The sequence below is a fragment of the Dermacentor silvarum genome, chromosome 2 (assembly GCF_013339745.2).
Source record: "Dermacentor silvarum isolate Dsil-2018 chromosome 2, BIME_Dsil_1.4, whole genome shotgun sequence".
NCBI classification, from domain to species: domain Eukaryota; kingdom Metazoa; phylum Arthropoda; class Arachnida; order Ixodida; family Ixodidae; genus Dermacentor; species Dermacentor silvarum.
This window is the reverse complement of record NC_051155.1, coordinates 244,765,613-244,781,238: the sequence shown is the minus strand read 5'-3', so window position 1 is coordinate 244,781,238 and position 15,626 is coordinate 244,765,613. Positions and strand designations below refer to the sequence as shown.

Below are 15,626 nucleotides of genomic sequence, written 5' to 3'. Positions count from 1 at the left end.
AAACAAGAATCCTCCTATTGAAATTCAATCTAACTCCCAAGTAACTTAAACTGTGTTCAAGATGGCATAATATTCTGTACGCCTCATAGTGGAATGCAAAATTCAATATAATCATTACAAAGGTTTCACCTTAACTCATAGCTTTTAGGTGCTTTTACACATTATGACAAATGGTGTCTCGCTGATTATAGTATGCAGTCAATGACCGATTTTCCAGACACCCGATAATTCGGACGCCTTCCCGGCACCGCCCCGTACCCTACAGAGTCCATGTACAAGAACGTCAAATTTCAGACGCAATAAACCTCCGCCGCCTGATTTTCCGGACTGTCATGACCACAGATCTGAAACGGCATTAACTGAAGCCACCACCGCCACCATTTTGATTATCTCACCGCCTCGAATCGGCGCTCTCACAAGCAAATCTGGCGGCCGTAGCCACCACCGCGTAACGCTAGGCCTAGCTGCTTTGACGTTCGCTGCCAAACTTCTTGCTGTTCAATGCCGTGGTTTTCATTAATACAATATGCCGCTGTTAGCAATGGCACCGACTCCGCCTTTGTAATCCTCGCCAATGGTTTCGAAGCTCGGAAAGCACGGTGCATTGCATAACGCCGGTTCCCCAAAGTCAGCTTCGCCTCCAAACAGCAGTGCTGCACGCTGAAGCATACCATGAGTGGAAAGGAGGCAATTGTCATCGGACACTGTGTATTCCTTAATTATACACGCGTGTACCCGCAGTCTCCTATGGCAGTACGAGCACCGATACTTCTAATAAGTGTACTGGCAGGCCTTTAGAGCTATTTCAGACATGCCTGTGGCGTTTTGAGCCCTTCGATGCAGAAGAGGCATGCATTCCTTTTTTTTTGGACTGCCCGACTTTTCGGACATCTTTGCGGCCCTAGGGAGTCTGAAAAATTGAACGTTGACTGTATAAGGAAGAACTTGGGAAGGAGCATGAAAGATGAATTACAAATCATGTGGAGGTGTGGCCAGTCTGTCTGGTGCATTTGGAACGAAGCTGTTAACAGAAAGACGCGAAATGTCCAACAGGTTGGCGAAAGGTAAAGCAACAGGACACAGATGAGGGTTCATCGAGCTCAATTATACATATACTGTACAGTTAAAGCTTCATATAACGAACTTCAATATAACGAAATTCTCTATATAACTAAGTATTTAACTTTTTATAGCTTCGTGTCCATAGAACAGGTATTTTGATCCTCAATATAACGAAGTGTGTTTATACGTGATTTCAATGTAACTATTTTTCACTGCCACCTCAAAGGAATACAGAGATAATAAACCGAAACTTTCATGTACACAGAATGTATGACAAGCAGCTTGCTTACAAATGCACCTTTCAAATCGTGTGCTACAGCAGAGCAGCGTCATGTTCTGCGTAAGTCCAAGCGCGATAATATCCTATCTCACTCCGCACGCTGTATGCTTTGTGCATGTGAAAACGTGCGAGGACAGAATCTGCCACATGTGCAAAAACTGGGAAAGCTGAGATGGCATGGCATCATGCACAGTCTTCCCACGTGTTAAGTGCTGCATAGTGCGTAATCTAGTTTCAGCGACGCGTTAAAATGAGAGGCAGACTAAGCACATTCGCTACTCTTTGCCAGCACTTTTCATGATAGCGTCGTCCCACTGCAGGCGACACTATCAGCCGTGGGGGTGGAGTAGGCGGGAAAGCACGGTTGGCTTCGCTTAGTGTCGCTGATGTAAAGTTCTCGTCAACATGGCATGAAACCGTATCTTTCGTCACAGACTAAAATTCAACAAAATGATTTTTTTTTCTCATTCAAAGTTGCTTTTTGCGATTGCCTAATTGAAAATTTTTCCGGCCCCTTCCAGGTAAGAAAAGTCGATCTGAGATGTGCTTATTAGCATAAAGGATCGAATTTCAATTCAATATTTCAATATAGCGCAGCAAATTGATTATTTTACCGGCTTCTTTATATTGAGGTTCAACTGCAGTATTTTATTCAGCGATGCGACAACGTATACGCTCTCAGATTTAGGAGGCATAAGCTTCTATTGAATGGGAAGGTGGCATGATGATGCTATGACACTAGGCAGTCTATTACCCGAGTGTTCTTAACAGTGTGACCGTAACAATAGTACCATTTTCAGCTGACAAGCGCAGTGCATGCAATGTGCGCTAATGATGTGTCCGCAAAGTATTACACCACTCATGCCACAAAAAGAGCTTAAATTTCAAACCAAACACCGTGCACCCTTCTCGCTGCGGGCGCCACGCTCCCAGCCGGACAGTCAACGTCAATCGCACAAGCGTGCAAACGTAAATATCACTGCTGCGGCGTCAATCACTTGACACTTTGAGAATTATTCAAGGCCACATCAGTTACTTGTTTCATCTGTTTCATCAATAGACGAATTAACGTTTAGAGAAATAATAAAACAAACTGAATGTCTGCGTGGTTTAGTTTTACTTCATACCGTAGCAAGAGATGTACTTCCATTTCGTCTGTTGTTCCCATGTCGTGCAGTCACACGCACAGAGAATGAAACTATCATTTTCTACAGTGTTCGAGCATGCGATCATGCTCTTTTATCCGCTCGCGTCTACTCTCAGTGTTCATGTGGCACTGAGTTATCATACCGCTATAGTTAGGGGCATTTTCCCTGACAGCGGTAACAGTGGTACAGCGATGTTGTGTATCACAGCAAAGATCCACAAGCCAGGCCAGCCTCTCCAAATGTGCGCGCACTGGGGGATCCATTTTGTAGAAGCAGCCAGACAACAATGCAGGTGTTCTCATGCACAGCTCGCAAGACCGTCAGCAGAAGTGCGCTGCGCAACAAAACCGCATAAAAAAAAAAAAAAGAAGGCGGGGACTGTGACATGTACGTGACACGATCCTCCGGCTCTGGTATGGGAGAACACAAGGAATGAATTTTGCTTGCGGAGGCTAGACGCGGCAAGTGGTGAGAGTGTCGATAATGGCAGTGATGCTAGACTCCTGAAATCATAGGTTAAGACACCTCAAATATTTATCTCTATAAATATTGAATTTGAAGAATTCTTGCGGAAGAACACTCCCTAGAGGGCACAGATAACATCCGGCATTACCAGGGGCCATTTTAATACAGTTCCTTTTTCTTATAAAGGATGCTGTTTTATCAAGTGTTCTAATATTTGCTCAACACCGCGTTTTTCATACACCAAGATAACTTTGTCAATGCTGGCTGGCACCCAGTGAATGGACATGAGATCCAGCCAATTAAGCCGCTCTTTAGCTGTTATGTTCAGCAAATATGTCTTTACTCTCTTCAGTGTCGACCCTAAATAATTTGAGGAGTGTGTGAACTTTCAAGTGCAGGTCACATTCAAGTAGAGAATTCGTCCCGTAGCGTGGGAGCTTTTCTTGCATGACCTGCCATTTTGCCTTCTAGTGCACTCGCCTTTTAGCATAGGAATATGTGCCATTCTCGCATCTTAGACAAAATTCAAAGGTGGGCTGCACAGATTCAAGCTTATCCTGGGCGACGTGCACTGGTATGAAATTGCAAGCTCTGTATAGTGTTGTTCAGAGTCCAGTGGTTTGCAAAGCAGCGCTTGAGAGAGGTTCTCAGATCGATATAGGAAATGTACGAGGCTCACCTGTAATGCTCCTCAACAAAACTAAGTATAACTGGCCCGATATTTCTGTGTGTTCACCGCCCACTAGTGGAACTTTGCAGTTAACCCAAACTAAATTCCCTTGCTTGTACCGAGGGGAAAATAAAAATAAAAACACGAAACTGACACTAGACTCCCTTGCCCAAATCGGAGCGACGACTTAAGCGATAATGATTGTGTCTGCTCATGACAATATGTTCAGGAAACTGGTTTCTTTGCGAGCAGGTGTTTTGCTTCTGAAAATGAGCTAAACTTTTCACTTCTATTTGACCGCTATGGCCCTATAAAATTACTTGTCAACCAACGAGAAACTTTACTTTCAAAGCCGCAACTGTAACATGTATGTGATCCCTGAACTGGCGTAACTTATAACCTTTCCTTATATGCCTTCCTCCTCTTGTCATCCCTCTCCCCCTACTCACCTCCTGCACTCCCCTCTCTAGAGTCCAACTACTCATAGAGCAATTCTGTTTGGAGTCTATGGACTGATTATCTACTCTTCCAAAAGTGTTTTCACTAATATTGCAGTAATAGGTTTATTACTAGAAGAGGAAAATACGGTAAATGCTATATTTTTCAATTTCACACTGAAACTTCAGTGCAGGTGCTTCAGTGTGATACCACAGATTTCGAAGTAATTTTTTGAATTTGCAAGTTTCATAGACTTAAGAGCCACAACAGACTTTACTCTTCTAGAATTCAATTCATCTTTACATGTAAGTTAATTAGGTCGGAGTGAATTCCGTAAAATCTAGGTCATGATGAGCTGGTGAGGGAACTTCGTGCCACCCTTTCATTCTTCTGCCTTTACTGGCTTACCAAGCCTCTTTACATGGGAAGAGGATTTCTTAGTACTGCACTAGGGTAATCTGTTTAAGGAAATCTCTTTAGCATCCCTTAAGTATCCTTCTCGGCAACCCAATAATGCAAAAAGGTAACCTTCGCGGCAACCCAGTCTGACCACCAATAACAGCATCAAAACCCATCTGCCTCCACAAGAAAACTTCCCCTTTAAGAAAAATAATTCACTAGTTTTTTTCTTTTTCAATTATACTTGAAATCGGAAAAAAAAAAAAAAAACGTTTCACTTGAAAGACGAAGCATTGACTGCAACAGCAAATTAGCAGAGCCATACGAGGTAAGGATAGTACTTTTATTGACCATAGACAAAAACATTCGCTTGCTAACCAAGTTAATAAGCGTAGTATCAGCGCGCATGCACAAATCACACTCGCTGACAAAACACTGGCGTGAGGAAACGCGGCAGCAGTAGCGAGCGAAGTGACCTTCGTGCTGTTGTCTATTGCTTGTGGGGATGCGCGCACCGGTATGGACGAACACGGATCGTTCGAACGCGCCACCGTTCGCGTGACCACCACACGTGAACGACTAGGCTATGGTATCCTAGCATGGGGTGAACATATTCGCTCGCTATCCGGTCGCGGTGAGTCGGACTTCCTTGATTTGTCGCGCGCCCATGTGAGTGTTCTATTGGTAGTAATTCGGCTAGTGTGTATTAGTGTATGAAAGGTGCAATAAATGCCCTTTTGATTGTTTTCACTACTGTGTTGTCATTCCTTTGTCCCAAGAGCATGTGTGAGACCCCACACGCTTCAACACAAACTGAGCGCCGAGAACACAGCAATGCTACAAGCCGCCGACGCACCTATAGACTCTGCCCCCAATGCAGATCGCTCTCAAGATACGGCCACGCGCAGCCGGCAGTCCGCCACATATGCAGTTGCAGTCGGAGTAAAATGCCGGCCCCCTCCCCCAAGACCCCACAACGTTGGGTGCCTCCCGCGCGGTGAGAACGGCGCATTTCCTGCCTGCTTTCTTCCCTTTCGCACGGAAGAGATTGAGTGTGCTCGACGGCTCCCTTGCACGCTTTCACTCGCACATACAGCGTAGGGCACGTAACAACTATTTTATCGCCCGTGGACTTTATACGGAACCTCACAGCGATGGCAGAAATGGGCCTGGAGTGTCCATACAATTGCCATCGCGATAAAAGGTAAATGCTTCCCTGTGGCTGCAGCGCGAAATATGCAAGCACAGTTGCACAAGGAATGCAGTATACAGGTGCTCGTCCATATGGAGGTTATCTACTCACATTTTTTCAGCCGGATCATCAGTATCCGATTCATCATCTTCGGAGTCCTCTGAAGAGGAGGATTCATCTCTCTGGAACATCTTGGGGCGACATGCTCTCTCCAGACCAGGCCTTGTACTCACTCCGTTAACCGCCACTTGATTTGTATGCAGCTCTTCCACTGTTCCAGCACTACCAGCAGCACTGCTGGCCACAAATCACACATGCGATGGCACAATGCATTGTGGTAGGGAAAAACAAATGAAAACACCAAGCAAGCTGGTAGCACAGGGCAATGTTATACAAGACAGTGAAAAAAGCCAGAAGACAGGCACTCTGCTCCCAGCTAAACATGTTACTATAAATTCCACTTGTTAAGTGGGTACACAATAACGCAAAACAAAGAACGGGAGTTGGCGAGTTCTGTTATCAGCTACAAAACCACCTCAAAATGTCACTGCAGGCCCACATAGCCTTTGCAGGCACCTTCGAAATTTGAAAGTACAGAATGCACGCAAGTTGCTTAAGCCCATTCCAAAACAGCATTGTGGCTTATATTTCAGCACAGTCCAGCGTTCGTCTTGTCCACTTCATCCCTCGTGTAAGCTCCTGTTTGCTGGTCTCCTGTTTCCTTCACAGGGTTATCAAAACAGCGTTATCAAAACAACAACCTTCAGCCAATGGACACTGAAAAAGGCATAGAGTAAGCTGCTCGCCATTAACTCTGTAACACTACTATTTTTTTTTTCTAGCAAGTTTATTGAGAGCTACAGTTAAACCTGCTTATAACGAACCTCCATATAACGCATTCCTGGATATAACGAAGTTTTTCTATTCTCCGCCATTACTCCATAGAAGCACATGTATTTGAGATCTCTACGTAACGAAGTGGCAGCAGGAGACCCCCTCGATATAACGAATTTCCCCCTCCGACAGCCTAGAGATTTCGCCCCAAATATTGTCATTTTTGCGCGAGCGGCAACCGGAAGCACCTTGTCCGCCGGGACGGAATGCGAAGCGAGCGCACGTGTGCGTGCGTGCGTGTGCGAGGCGGGCTTGCATCCCTCGACCCGACGATCTTGCAGCTGCGGGCGTGACCTTTCCCCCTCCCTTCATTCAAACCTGATCCTGCCGCTTGCTGCAGCTGGCCTAGCCCGCCAAGCCGGCACTCTCTCCTTTTCCAGTTAATGTTGCCGCCGCGCTGGTACACGCTGTGACACATCACACTCGATGAGTGCGGACGTGCGCTGTCAAACGCTGGCGGCGTGTGGAAGCGCCGCTGGAGAAGCAAGCGAAGTGACCTTCGTGCTGTTGTCTATCGCTTCAACGCAAACTGAGTGCCGAGAACACACAGCACGCACAAAGCTACGAGTCGCCGACACACCTACTGCTAGACTCTGCCCCAACGCAGATCGCTTTCAAGATACAGCCCGCGCGACCGCGCGCCGCCGCGCAGTACGCAGTTGATGCCAGAGTACAGTACAACGCCGCCCCGCTATCCCTCCCCCCCTCGCTCGCTCGCTGGTGCCTCGAGCGCAATGGAAGAAGGCGCGCTTCCTCCCTGCTTTTCTTGCGCGGGCGAGATTAGACACGGTCGTTGGCTCCCCTTGCACGTTTTCACTCGCACATACAGCATACGGCGCGCGGCGACTGCGTTATCGCCCTTGGAGTTTATACGGGATATCTACGAGCCAAAACCAATTTTAGGGCCACAACGTGTCATAGACACCATCTTTATGTAGCAAATACGGATCTCAAGGGCCATACTTTTCTCACGGAAACCGAAAATACGTCATAGTTGTCGCCCCCGGCACTTTGGGTGGCCAATGCCATCGTCAAGCCACTAAGCCAAGCGACATGAAAAGTCAAAATGGCCGCTCGGGCCGGCGCGTGGTGGCAGTTCGCAACGTATGATGCGGGAACGGTCCCACAGTTGCGACGCAACAGCGGGGTTACCAATGCATTGGGTTCTATGGGAGCTGTGCCGGGACCGGCCGAAAACGAACAGCCGGGAAAACGCAGCCCCCGGGAACGTAACAGTGGGGTTCTATGTAACAGTATACGACGCTACAACGCCATCGTGACACTCGCTCTTTGTTTCCGATGCCTCGCGCTTGTGCGAAACGACACGCGTCCACGCATCCGGTACCTGGTGTGACATTCCAAGGATGAGTGCTTCGACGAAAACGGAAAACGGGTGCGCGTTACAGTTGAGGGCGCGTTAGAATCGAGTAAATACAGTAAGCGTTTCTTTTTCGAATTTTTGTGCCAAACCTGCATATAACGAAATCCTCTTTATAACAAAGTTTTTCGGGAATTTGTCAATTTCGTTATATCCAGGTTTAACTGTATTATGCCAAGTGTTTAGGTTTTGAAGGCCCAGGCTCGGGATTGATTTAACCACCTGGGACTTTCACATGCACCCAAAGAACGGTGCACAAGCTTTTTTTTACAAGCTGCCTCCATCGGGATGCGACCACAGCAGACGAGAGAGGAACCTACGACCTCACGCTTAGCAGCACAACATAGTGTTGAACAAGTGACAACAGGAACAAGGGATTCCAGGTTTATGCACCACAGGTCGGCATGCTCACTCACGAGCCTACCGACACACATTTGCTCCACATGCATTTCCCCTGCATGAGATAGAGCTGAAGGGTGCGAGTGGATGCAAGTATGAGCAGGATGAGTGCTAGCGAGTCCGAGCAGAAGCTAGTATTCATAGAAGTGAATGCCGGCTTGAGCAAGTAAGTACAGTCAAACCTCGATATAACAAAGTTGTACTTGCAGCGAAAAACTTCGTTATATAGAGAATTAAGTTATATCAAGGTTTCGTTAATTCAATAGAACAAAGATGAGGAAATAAAAATCGAGGTTTGACTGTACAAACAAATGTCAGTGACGGTGAGTTTGAGTGGATGTATCAACCAACGCAAGTGACTGTCAGCAAGTGAGTAAAGTGAGCGAGTGCCAGTGAGTGGATGCTGGTGAGTGGGCGATGACGGCAAGTATGACTGTCGGTGGGTGCCAGCGAGTGTGAATAGAAGAGACTATGAACGTGAGAATGTTGGCAAGCAGGAGTAGGAACCTCAGTGCCAACGAGTGTAAGTGCACCCAAGCACGAGTGGCATGTTCAGACTACAGTCAACGAATTTTCCAGACGCCCGAATTTTCGGACATGCCCGATAATTCGGACGCCTTCGCGGCACCGCCACCTACCCCATAGAACGTCTGAAATTTTGTACCGAAAATACCTTCACTGTCCGATTTTCCGGACTTTTTGCCGCGACCGCAGGTCTGAAACGGCATTAATCGAAGCCACCAATGCCGCCATCTTGATTATATCGCCGCCTCGAACCAGCACACTCGCACGCAGATCCGCTGGCAGCCGCAGCCACTACCGCGGCAACGCTAGGCTAACTACGACGTTCGCAACCAAGCTTCTTGCTGTTCGGTGCCATGTTTTTCATTGAATCAATTCGCCACTGTTAGCAATGGCACCAACTTCGCCTTTGTAATCCTCGCCAATGGCTTCGAATAGCACGGAAGCTTGGAAAGCACGACGCGTTGCAAAAGTCAGCTTCGCTTTAATACAGCAGTGTTAAGGCTGTTTCACATGTAGCGATTTTCATCGCACCGGAAGTGAGATTTCCGTCGCATGCGACGAAAATCGCAGTCGCAGTGCCGACTCTGCAATTTTCGGCTGCAACCAACCGGTTGGTCGTACCATCGCAACGTCGCAGCGATCGCTGCGATTTTCCGTCGATATTGCGCCGAGAGCTATTTCGCGGTCTGTTTTGGAAAATGGCGTCTGGCTCAACAAGTGCGATGCGTATTGGATTCAGCAATCCACCTCCGTAGGTGGATTGCTGAATCCGATACGTAGGCGAAGGGAGAATAAAAACTTGTGGCGCAGATTCCATTCTCCCATTTCTGTGCACTCGTCGACGTGCTACGTAGCAAACGAAGTGCATTTTCACCTTTGTTTCATATGCTGTAGACACACCTATGCGAGTTCCCAATACTACAAGGTGTTCGATCTCCACGAGATGACATGGCCTTTTGGGGTTGTCATAATTTTAATTTGTTGAGTAGCATACAAAAATTGTGCGTACGGAGCAGTTTAAATAATTGCAACCTCTGCAAGGGCTAATGACAAGCAGCAAAGTACCCGAAGTTTGAACGCTGCGCTGAATGCACGACCGTTTTGATGCATTCTTTTCCTATCCGTTTTCCACATGCGTAAACTTCCTGACACATCTTAAAAAGTTATCTTGCCTCACTTGCTTATTAAATTTGACATGCCAAGCGTGCAGGCTATCATAATGAATTTTCTACGACAGCATATTAAACTACGTGGCTTGAATAAGTAGAGTCAATTTGTTTTCGAATACTCCATGCATGCCAAGTTGTATCTTCTCTGATGGAGAACTTTTTTTCCTACGCAGAAATCAAGAAACATTGAATATACTGCGGACTTTTTATCCTATTCAGGCAGAGCGACACACAGAAGGCGCGAGACAACACACAGCGCTGAACAACCAGCTGCAAACAGCTGTTTACGTAAGTCATGCATAGGAACCGCCGTTGCACCCTCTCCCCCCCCCCCCCACTCAAAAACAAATTTAAACTTCAAAACGTTTTTAAATCACAAAACGCGTATTATTTGGTCCTAATAAAGAGAGGTCAATTATAATGCGCACGTCTTTCATTACATTAAAAGAATTACGTGGCGTGTGCGACAAAACCTGGCAGCAAGCAACCCTGGGTGTTGCATCAGTCGCATTGTTGAAATCGCAATCATATGAATTGAGCCTTACGCGGTGAAACATACATAAAGTATTGCGAAGCATGCCAAGAGTGGGAAGGGGCAATTGTTACAGGACAGGGTATGTATTATTTAATTATACACACGTGCACCCGCTGTCTCCTATCACAGTATGAGCACCGATACGACTAATAAGTGTACTGGGAAGCCTTCAGAGGCATTTCAGACATGCCTGTGGCTATTTGAGCCCTCGGGGGCTGTAAAAAGCATGCACTCATTTTTTTTTGGACTGCCCGTTTTCTCGGACGTTTTCGCGGCCCCTTGGGAGTCTGAAAAATCGGACATTGACTGTATTTGTGCCCTTCAAATATTCCCTTAGTCATTCATACCTGTAGAGCCAGAAAATTTAAATTAACAAAATGACTTGATTTAAATAGCAGCTTCAAAAGTCAATGAAAACAAAGCAAGCCAGCCAAACAAGTTTGTTTGATTAACTGGAATTCTGAAATCTTTAGCTCAGATTATCAACAGTCAAGCAAATTATCATATTTGTCTGCTTGTTCTTATCCTATTTGTTCTTTATACAAATTTGATTTGTCTTAACTGCACAATATAGAATTGCAAGAAGTTAATGCTTTGAGTAGTCAGTCACCCATATTATACTTTGCAATCAGCTTAGCTCAGGCGAGTTCAATCAAGCTTACCTAGGAGCATTGATGTGGCGGTAAGCCTTCAACCCCAAAAATGAAGCAGATTTCTGGTTTTTGGAGATGTCCTCCTTTGGCTTCATAGATGGCTTTCCAGCAAGTGATGATCCCAGTGTGGTATCTGACCAACACATTGAAAATCTCCTGAGGAGAAAAAGGAAGAAGCAGAAGTCAGCCTATAATTGTGGCAAAAATCTAAACTTTAATGAGCATCATGTAAGTATCCTAAATGGTTCGTTAAAGTGACCTAAATGTACAACCTTTTGTAGGTAAAGCCAGATAAAAAAATGTGTTAAGCAAGGGAAAAAAAAAAAAAGGTATGGCATCGTCCCTATTGATGTTACCAGGACTGCACGCAAACCCTTTCCTAACATCCAGAGTTTGCATTACTGTGGCTGTTAAACATTTATTACATTATGCCATGTCATCGGGACGAAAAAAAACATTTTTAATGCAACTGTGTTTTACTGGCATTGTATACGTCCCCTTGCCTCCCTTCCTTTCCCAAAATAATGCCAGAACACAAGTTAGTTCATTGTCATCACAAGTGGTGAAACATTTCATTAAGGCTACATAGTGAGACTCAAATAGCCACTCTATTTGAGTGGCTTTTTTTTTTTTTTCTGAAAGCTGCAAAAAGCCAATGAGGATCTGGACGGAAGTTAACTACATAGGAGACAAGCACAAAAGAACATGAAAATAGTTTAGAAATGCTTTTTTATGCGATTGGCATTTTTTGGGAATGTCACCCAGTTTGTGATATGTATCTAATCTCTTTCACATAGCCAGTGACTACTAGCTTGGGCCACTAGGCATCTGCTGGCTGATGTTCTGCCAAGCAGACATTGGTCACTAGGTATGTGCTAGTGGATACGTGCCCAGAAAGCAACTTCAGGGGACGTGTACTCGGATGATCACTTTCCTTCAAGTGACACAGTGCTCAACCAGCCATAAGCGCAGTTACGATTGGCATTTAGCACAGTTGTGCCCAGCGGCTGTTCTCGTCAAAGGATGCTGCGCCGGCAAGCCTGCAGCGATGAAATGCCATTCATACCCCTTCGTCTTTGCAAGGCCAGCGAGCTGGCGACTAGATCACCGTCATCCGACAAATGGCCGAGCAATTATGTTTCAGCTGTTCAACCACTCGGAGCTGATAGGCGAGATGAATTCCGAGCGATCGGTCTCATGCATCGTTGAACGGCATCGTCGCTCTTTTCCATCACGGTATGGAGTGCGACAGTCAAACAAAGGACCTTGCTTGAGACAACGAACACGACAAGGATTTCCATGGGAACGGCGCTGATTTGAGGTTCCCAGGTCACCAAGTGGTATATGTGGGGGCGGTAGCGCGACGGTGCAAAGGCAGAACGGTGCAAAGTCAGGGGCGGGATTTTGCGAACATTTCGGTGATTGTGATTGGATGAGAACAGTAAATTCCCTCAATGAGAGAAAGGGGGAAACTGAAGGGCTTAAAAAGCGGACCTTGAGTGCTGTGAGCAGTGCTCATTCGGGCTCGTACATTGAATCTCAAAATGTAAATGCTGTAAATAAACCCTTTTTTGCTCCTCTTGGGCGTCACCCCGGACCTCTTGATCGCCCGGCACCTGGCACATCACCAGCCACGTAAACTCGGAATGACCGCTCGGATGGAACCTCCAGCCAACGCCAAACTCAACAGCGCGCACTGAAAGTGATATCGCCGAAAACTATCGTCCGAGAATGTGTCTCCAGCATTGTGTATGCGATATCGGTATATGCCCATTCTTGACCAATCCCCAAGATTTGATGTGCCAAGGTGACAACACAAGGGGTATGCAGTTTTAACCCTTTCAGACACGAATTATAATCCACTGTCGATACATGAGTGAAACATACATAATTTTATGCCAGGGTGCTTGAGACTCCACTGGTGGTATCAAGGTATCACCAGTGGTGGTATACACTGGTGGTAAATCAAGGTGGTAGAATGACTTTGTTCATTTTATGATGAATCATCATAAAGAGTCATTCTACCACCTTGATTTGCTTTCAGTGGAGTCTCCAGCATTCTAGCATAAAATTATGTTTCACACAGAGTAACCAGATATTCGAATATTGTAAAGTCAGTGATGCTAAGTTTCTTCATAAAAATGATTGAACCACCCGCTAGAATTAAATGTACAAGTTATTTATTGGCCACAATACATTTTAAGAAAGAAAAAAATATATATTTTAGGTTGCTGCCGACATGCCCCCCCCCCGTCAAACATGTAAAACACGGTAGTGCCTTCAGCAAAGCAGTACTCTGTAACAATCCATATCACTCGGCGTAAATTGAACATTCTGCTAACCTATATTACTTCCATTTTGCTACTAAGCTTAATGTTTGTGCTCTATTCCTTGCTACCACTGCACAGAAATGGCAAAAATAGGTCGGGTCCACGAACGTGGCCGCCGTGTCTGAAGGGGTTAAATATATTAAAGTGATAGCACCTCATCCGCAACAGACACCTCCGCGTCGAGCACAATCGCTGGACGGATAGCCATTGCAACAAAGTTAGTCAGGGCAATAGGGATAGTGGGAGTTGCTTTGAACTTTGAACTGGTGGTGCAGCGATTACAACAATGATATACTGTGTGGTGGTATGGTTGGCAGAGAGATTGCCACTTCGTGCGTCTGCCGATGTGCCCATAAGGTTTAGCAATTCCCAGCGCTTCTACGTCATGCACCAGAACAGCCAGGTATAGGCAGCGCTAGCTGAACCTAACATAAGCAGAAAAGCAAGAACATTTTGCTTGCAAACATGCACATAAGGAGCCACTATATATAATGCTTCACAACTACCATAATTCCACTTGCGTTCCAATCGTATTTTCGTTTACATGATAGATGCCATTTCAAATATTTAACAATTATATTGCACTATGCAAGGTATGGCATCGAGAGTATGCATCTGTCAAATGAGTTCTGGTGAATGCATTACAATAAGGCAAATGAGATTAGGTTCGTCCGTCTGTCAACTCAAATGGCATTAAAAGTTGAGGCTTAACAAATGTCATTTTCTGTGCTCGTGACAGGCATTAGTTGTACTTTACTGGATTGCCTATGGGGCTGCTTACATGTGTAGGTTCTTTATCATTTGTCACCCTACTTTATGGAAAAATCAACAGCTGTACCGCCTTAACAGCTTTCTTACCCTACTCTACATGCCAGCTTTCTTCTCAGCAATTGAAACAGGGAGAGAGATATATGTGTGCATAAAGGCTGCCAAGGAAAGTTGCTGCCTTGATAAACACAAGTCCACTTTTCAAAAAAGTTTGCTCCAGCAACATTTATTGTTTGACCACTGTTGGTCAATACTAGCTAGTTTCACGACATATACTGATGGCACACACATGCGCCTGTCAAAGCATTTTGCTTTATAGCACTTCTGTTACCTCACGCTTTATTGGTTCTCTTGAAAGAACAAAAATGTCCTCAAAGTCTGGCGTACAGCTGTAGCTCCTGCAGTGAACCACAGCTCTTCCACTCTGCACTACTCAATGTATGTGTCACTTCTTTCTGCATCCTTGTTCACTTCGTGCAGCTAACTTGCTTTTTTTTTTAATAATGAACCAATACCCCAGAGCACTCTTTTGCATCATTTTTCTTCCTGGTTGGTCAAGAATGGCGACACTAGAATCATGCTAGCAAAGCACTGCAATTATTGTACATGCAAAATTGTAGAGACTGAGTAACATACAAGTTTAGGAAAGTTCATAACTGATAGCTGTCTTACTTCAGTGCCAAATATCAGACAACTTCCAAATAGCACTGGAAACGTTTTGATGTGCAAGGAGAGACATACATACAGCAGCACACCTGTCAACAACAGTAAGCAAAGGCAATAACTACTGTCATTGTTTACTCCATTGCTGTTAGCTAATTTTGCACTGCCTTCTCCATTTCTGCTAATCCCTACTTACCGCAATAGGTAAGGACGAATCCGACCCATCCCATTCCTCCCACATCAACTTCCACAATTGATCTACTTAGAGGATAAATTTTGCATTGCATTTTGACTTAGAGAAGCTATCGCATGCCCCATCAGGGCAAGACTTGTCACTCTGTGGTTTGGGGGAATCAACTCTGAAGTTCTGCAAGCTGAGAGCCACTTCCCAATTTAGCAGCGTCTGCTAGTAGACTTTTATTGCCGACGAACGATGATATTGGCTGTTTAAACACTTATTGTAACAGACATGCTGGGTGCGTTCACGCATCATTTGTAGTTCAAGTGTGTAGGTGTTGGCATGGTGCAGTTTCAATACAGGCTGCTCTGCTACTGCACAGCACCAGTTTCTACATTATCCGCAATAAAACTGCATGACCAGTGCTTCAACACTGTGCCGGGGCACCACAGCATGCCAGGCGATGCAGACATTTAGGCT

General features: G+C 45.5%; 1 protein-coding gene across 13 annotated transcripts in view; it reads right to left on the bottom strand.

The window, feature by feature from the left end:
- The window catches only part of LOC119443018 (uncharacterized), an 89,840-nt gene that overhangs the window by 20,888 nt on the left and 53,326 nt on the right, over window positions 1-15,626 (bottom strand). For 10 of the 13 annotated variants that reach the window (XM_049662529.1, XM_049662531.1, XM_049662532.1 and 7 more), the window contains 2 exons: window positions 11,217-11,363; window positions 5,766-5,951 (listed from right to left, as the gene is read on the bottom strand). The exons of 1 other annotated variant lie outside the window; for it this stretch is intronic. In XM_049662529.1, coding sequence (XP_049518486.1) covers window positions 5,766-5,951; window positions 11,217-11,363 — 333 coding nt within the window. The remainder of the gene's footprint in view (window positions 1-5,765; window positions 5,952-11,216; window positions 11,364-15,626) is intronic. 2 more of the 13 variants (XM_049662526.1, XM_049662535.1) reach the window with 2 other exon arrangements.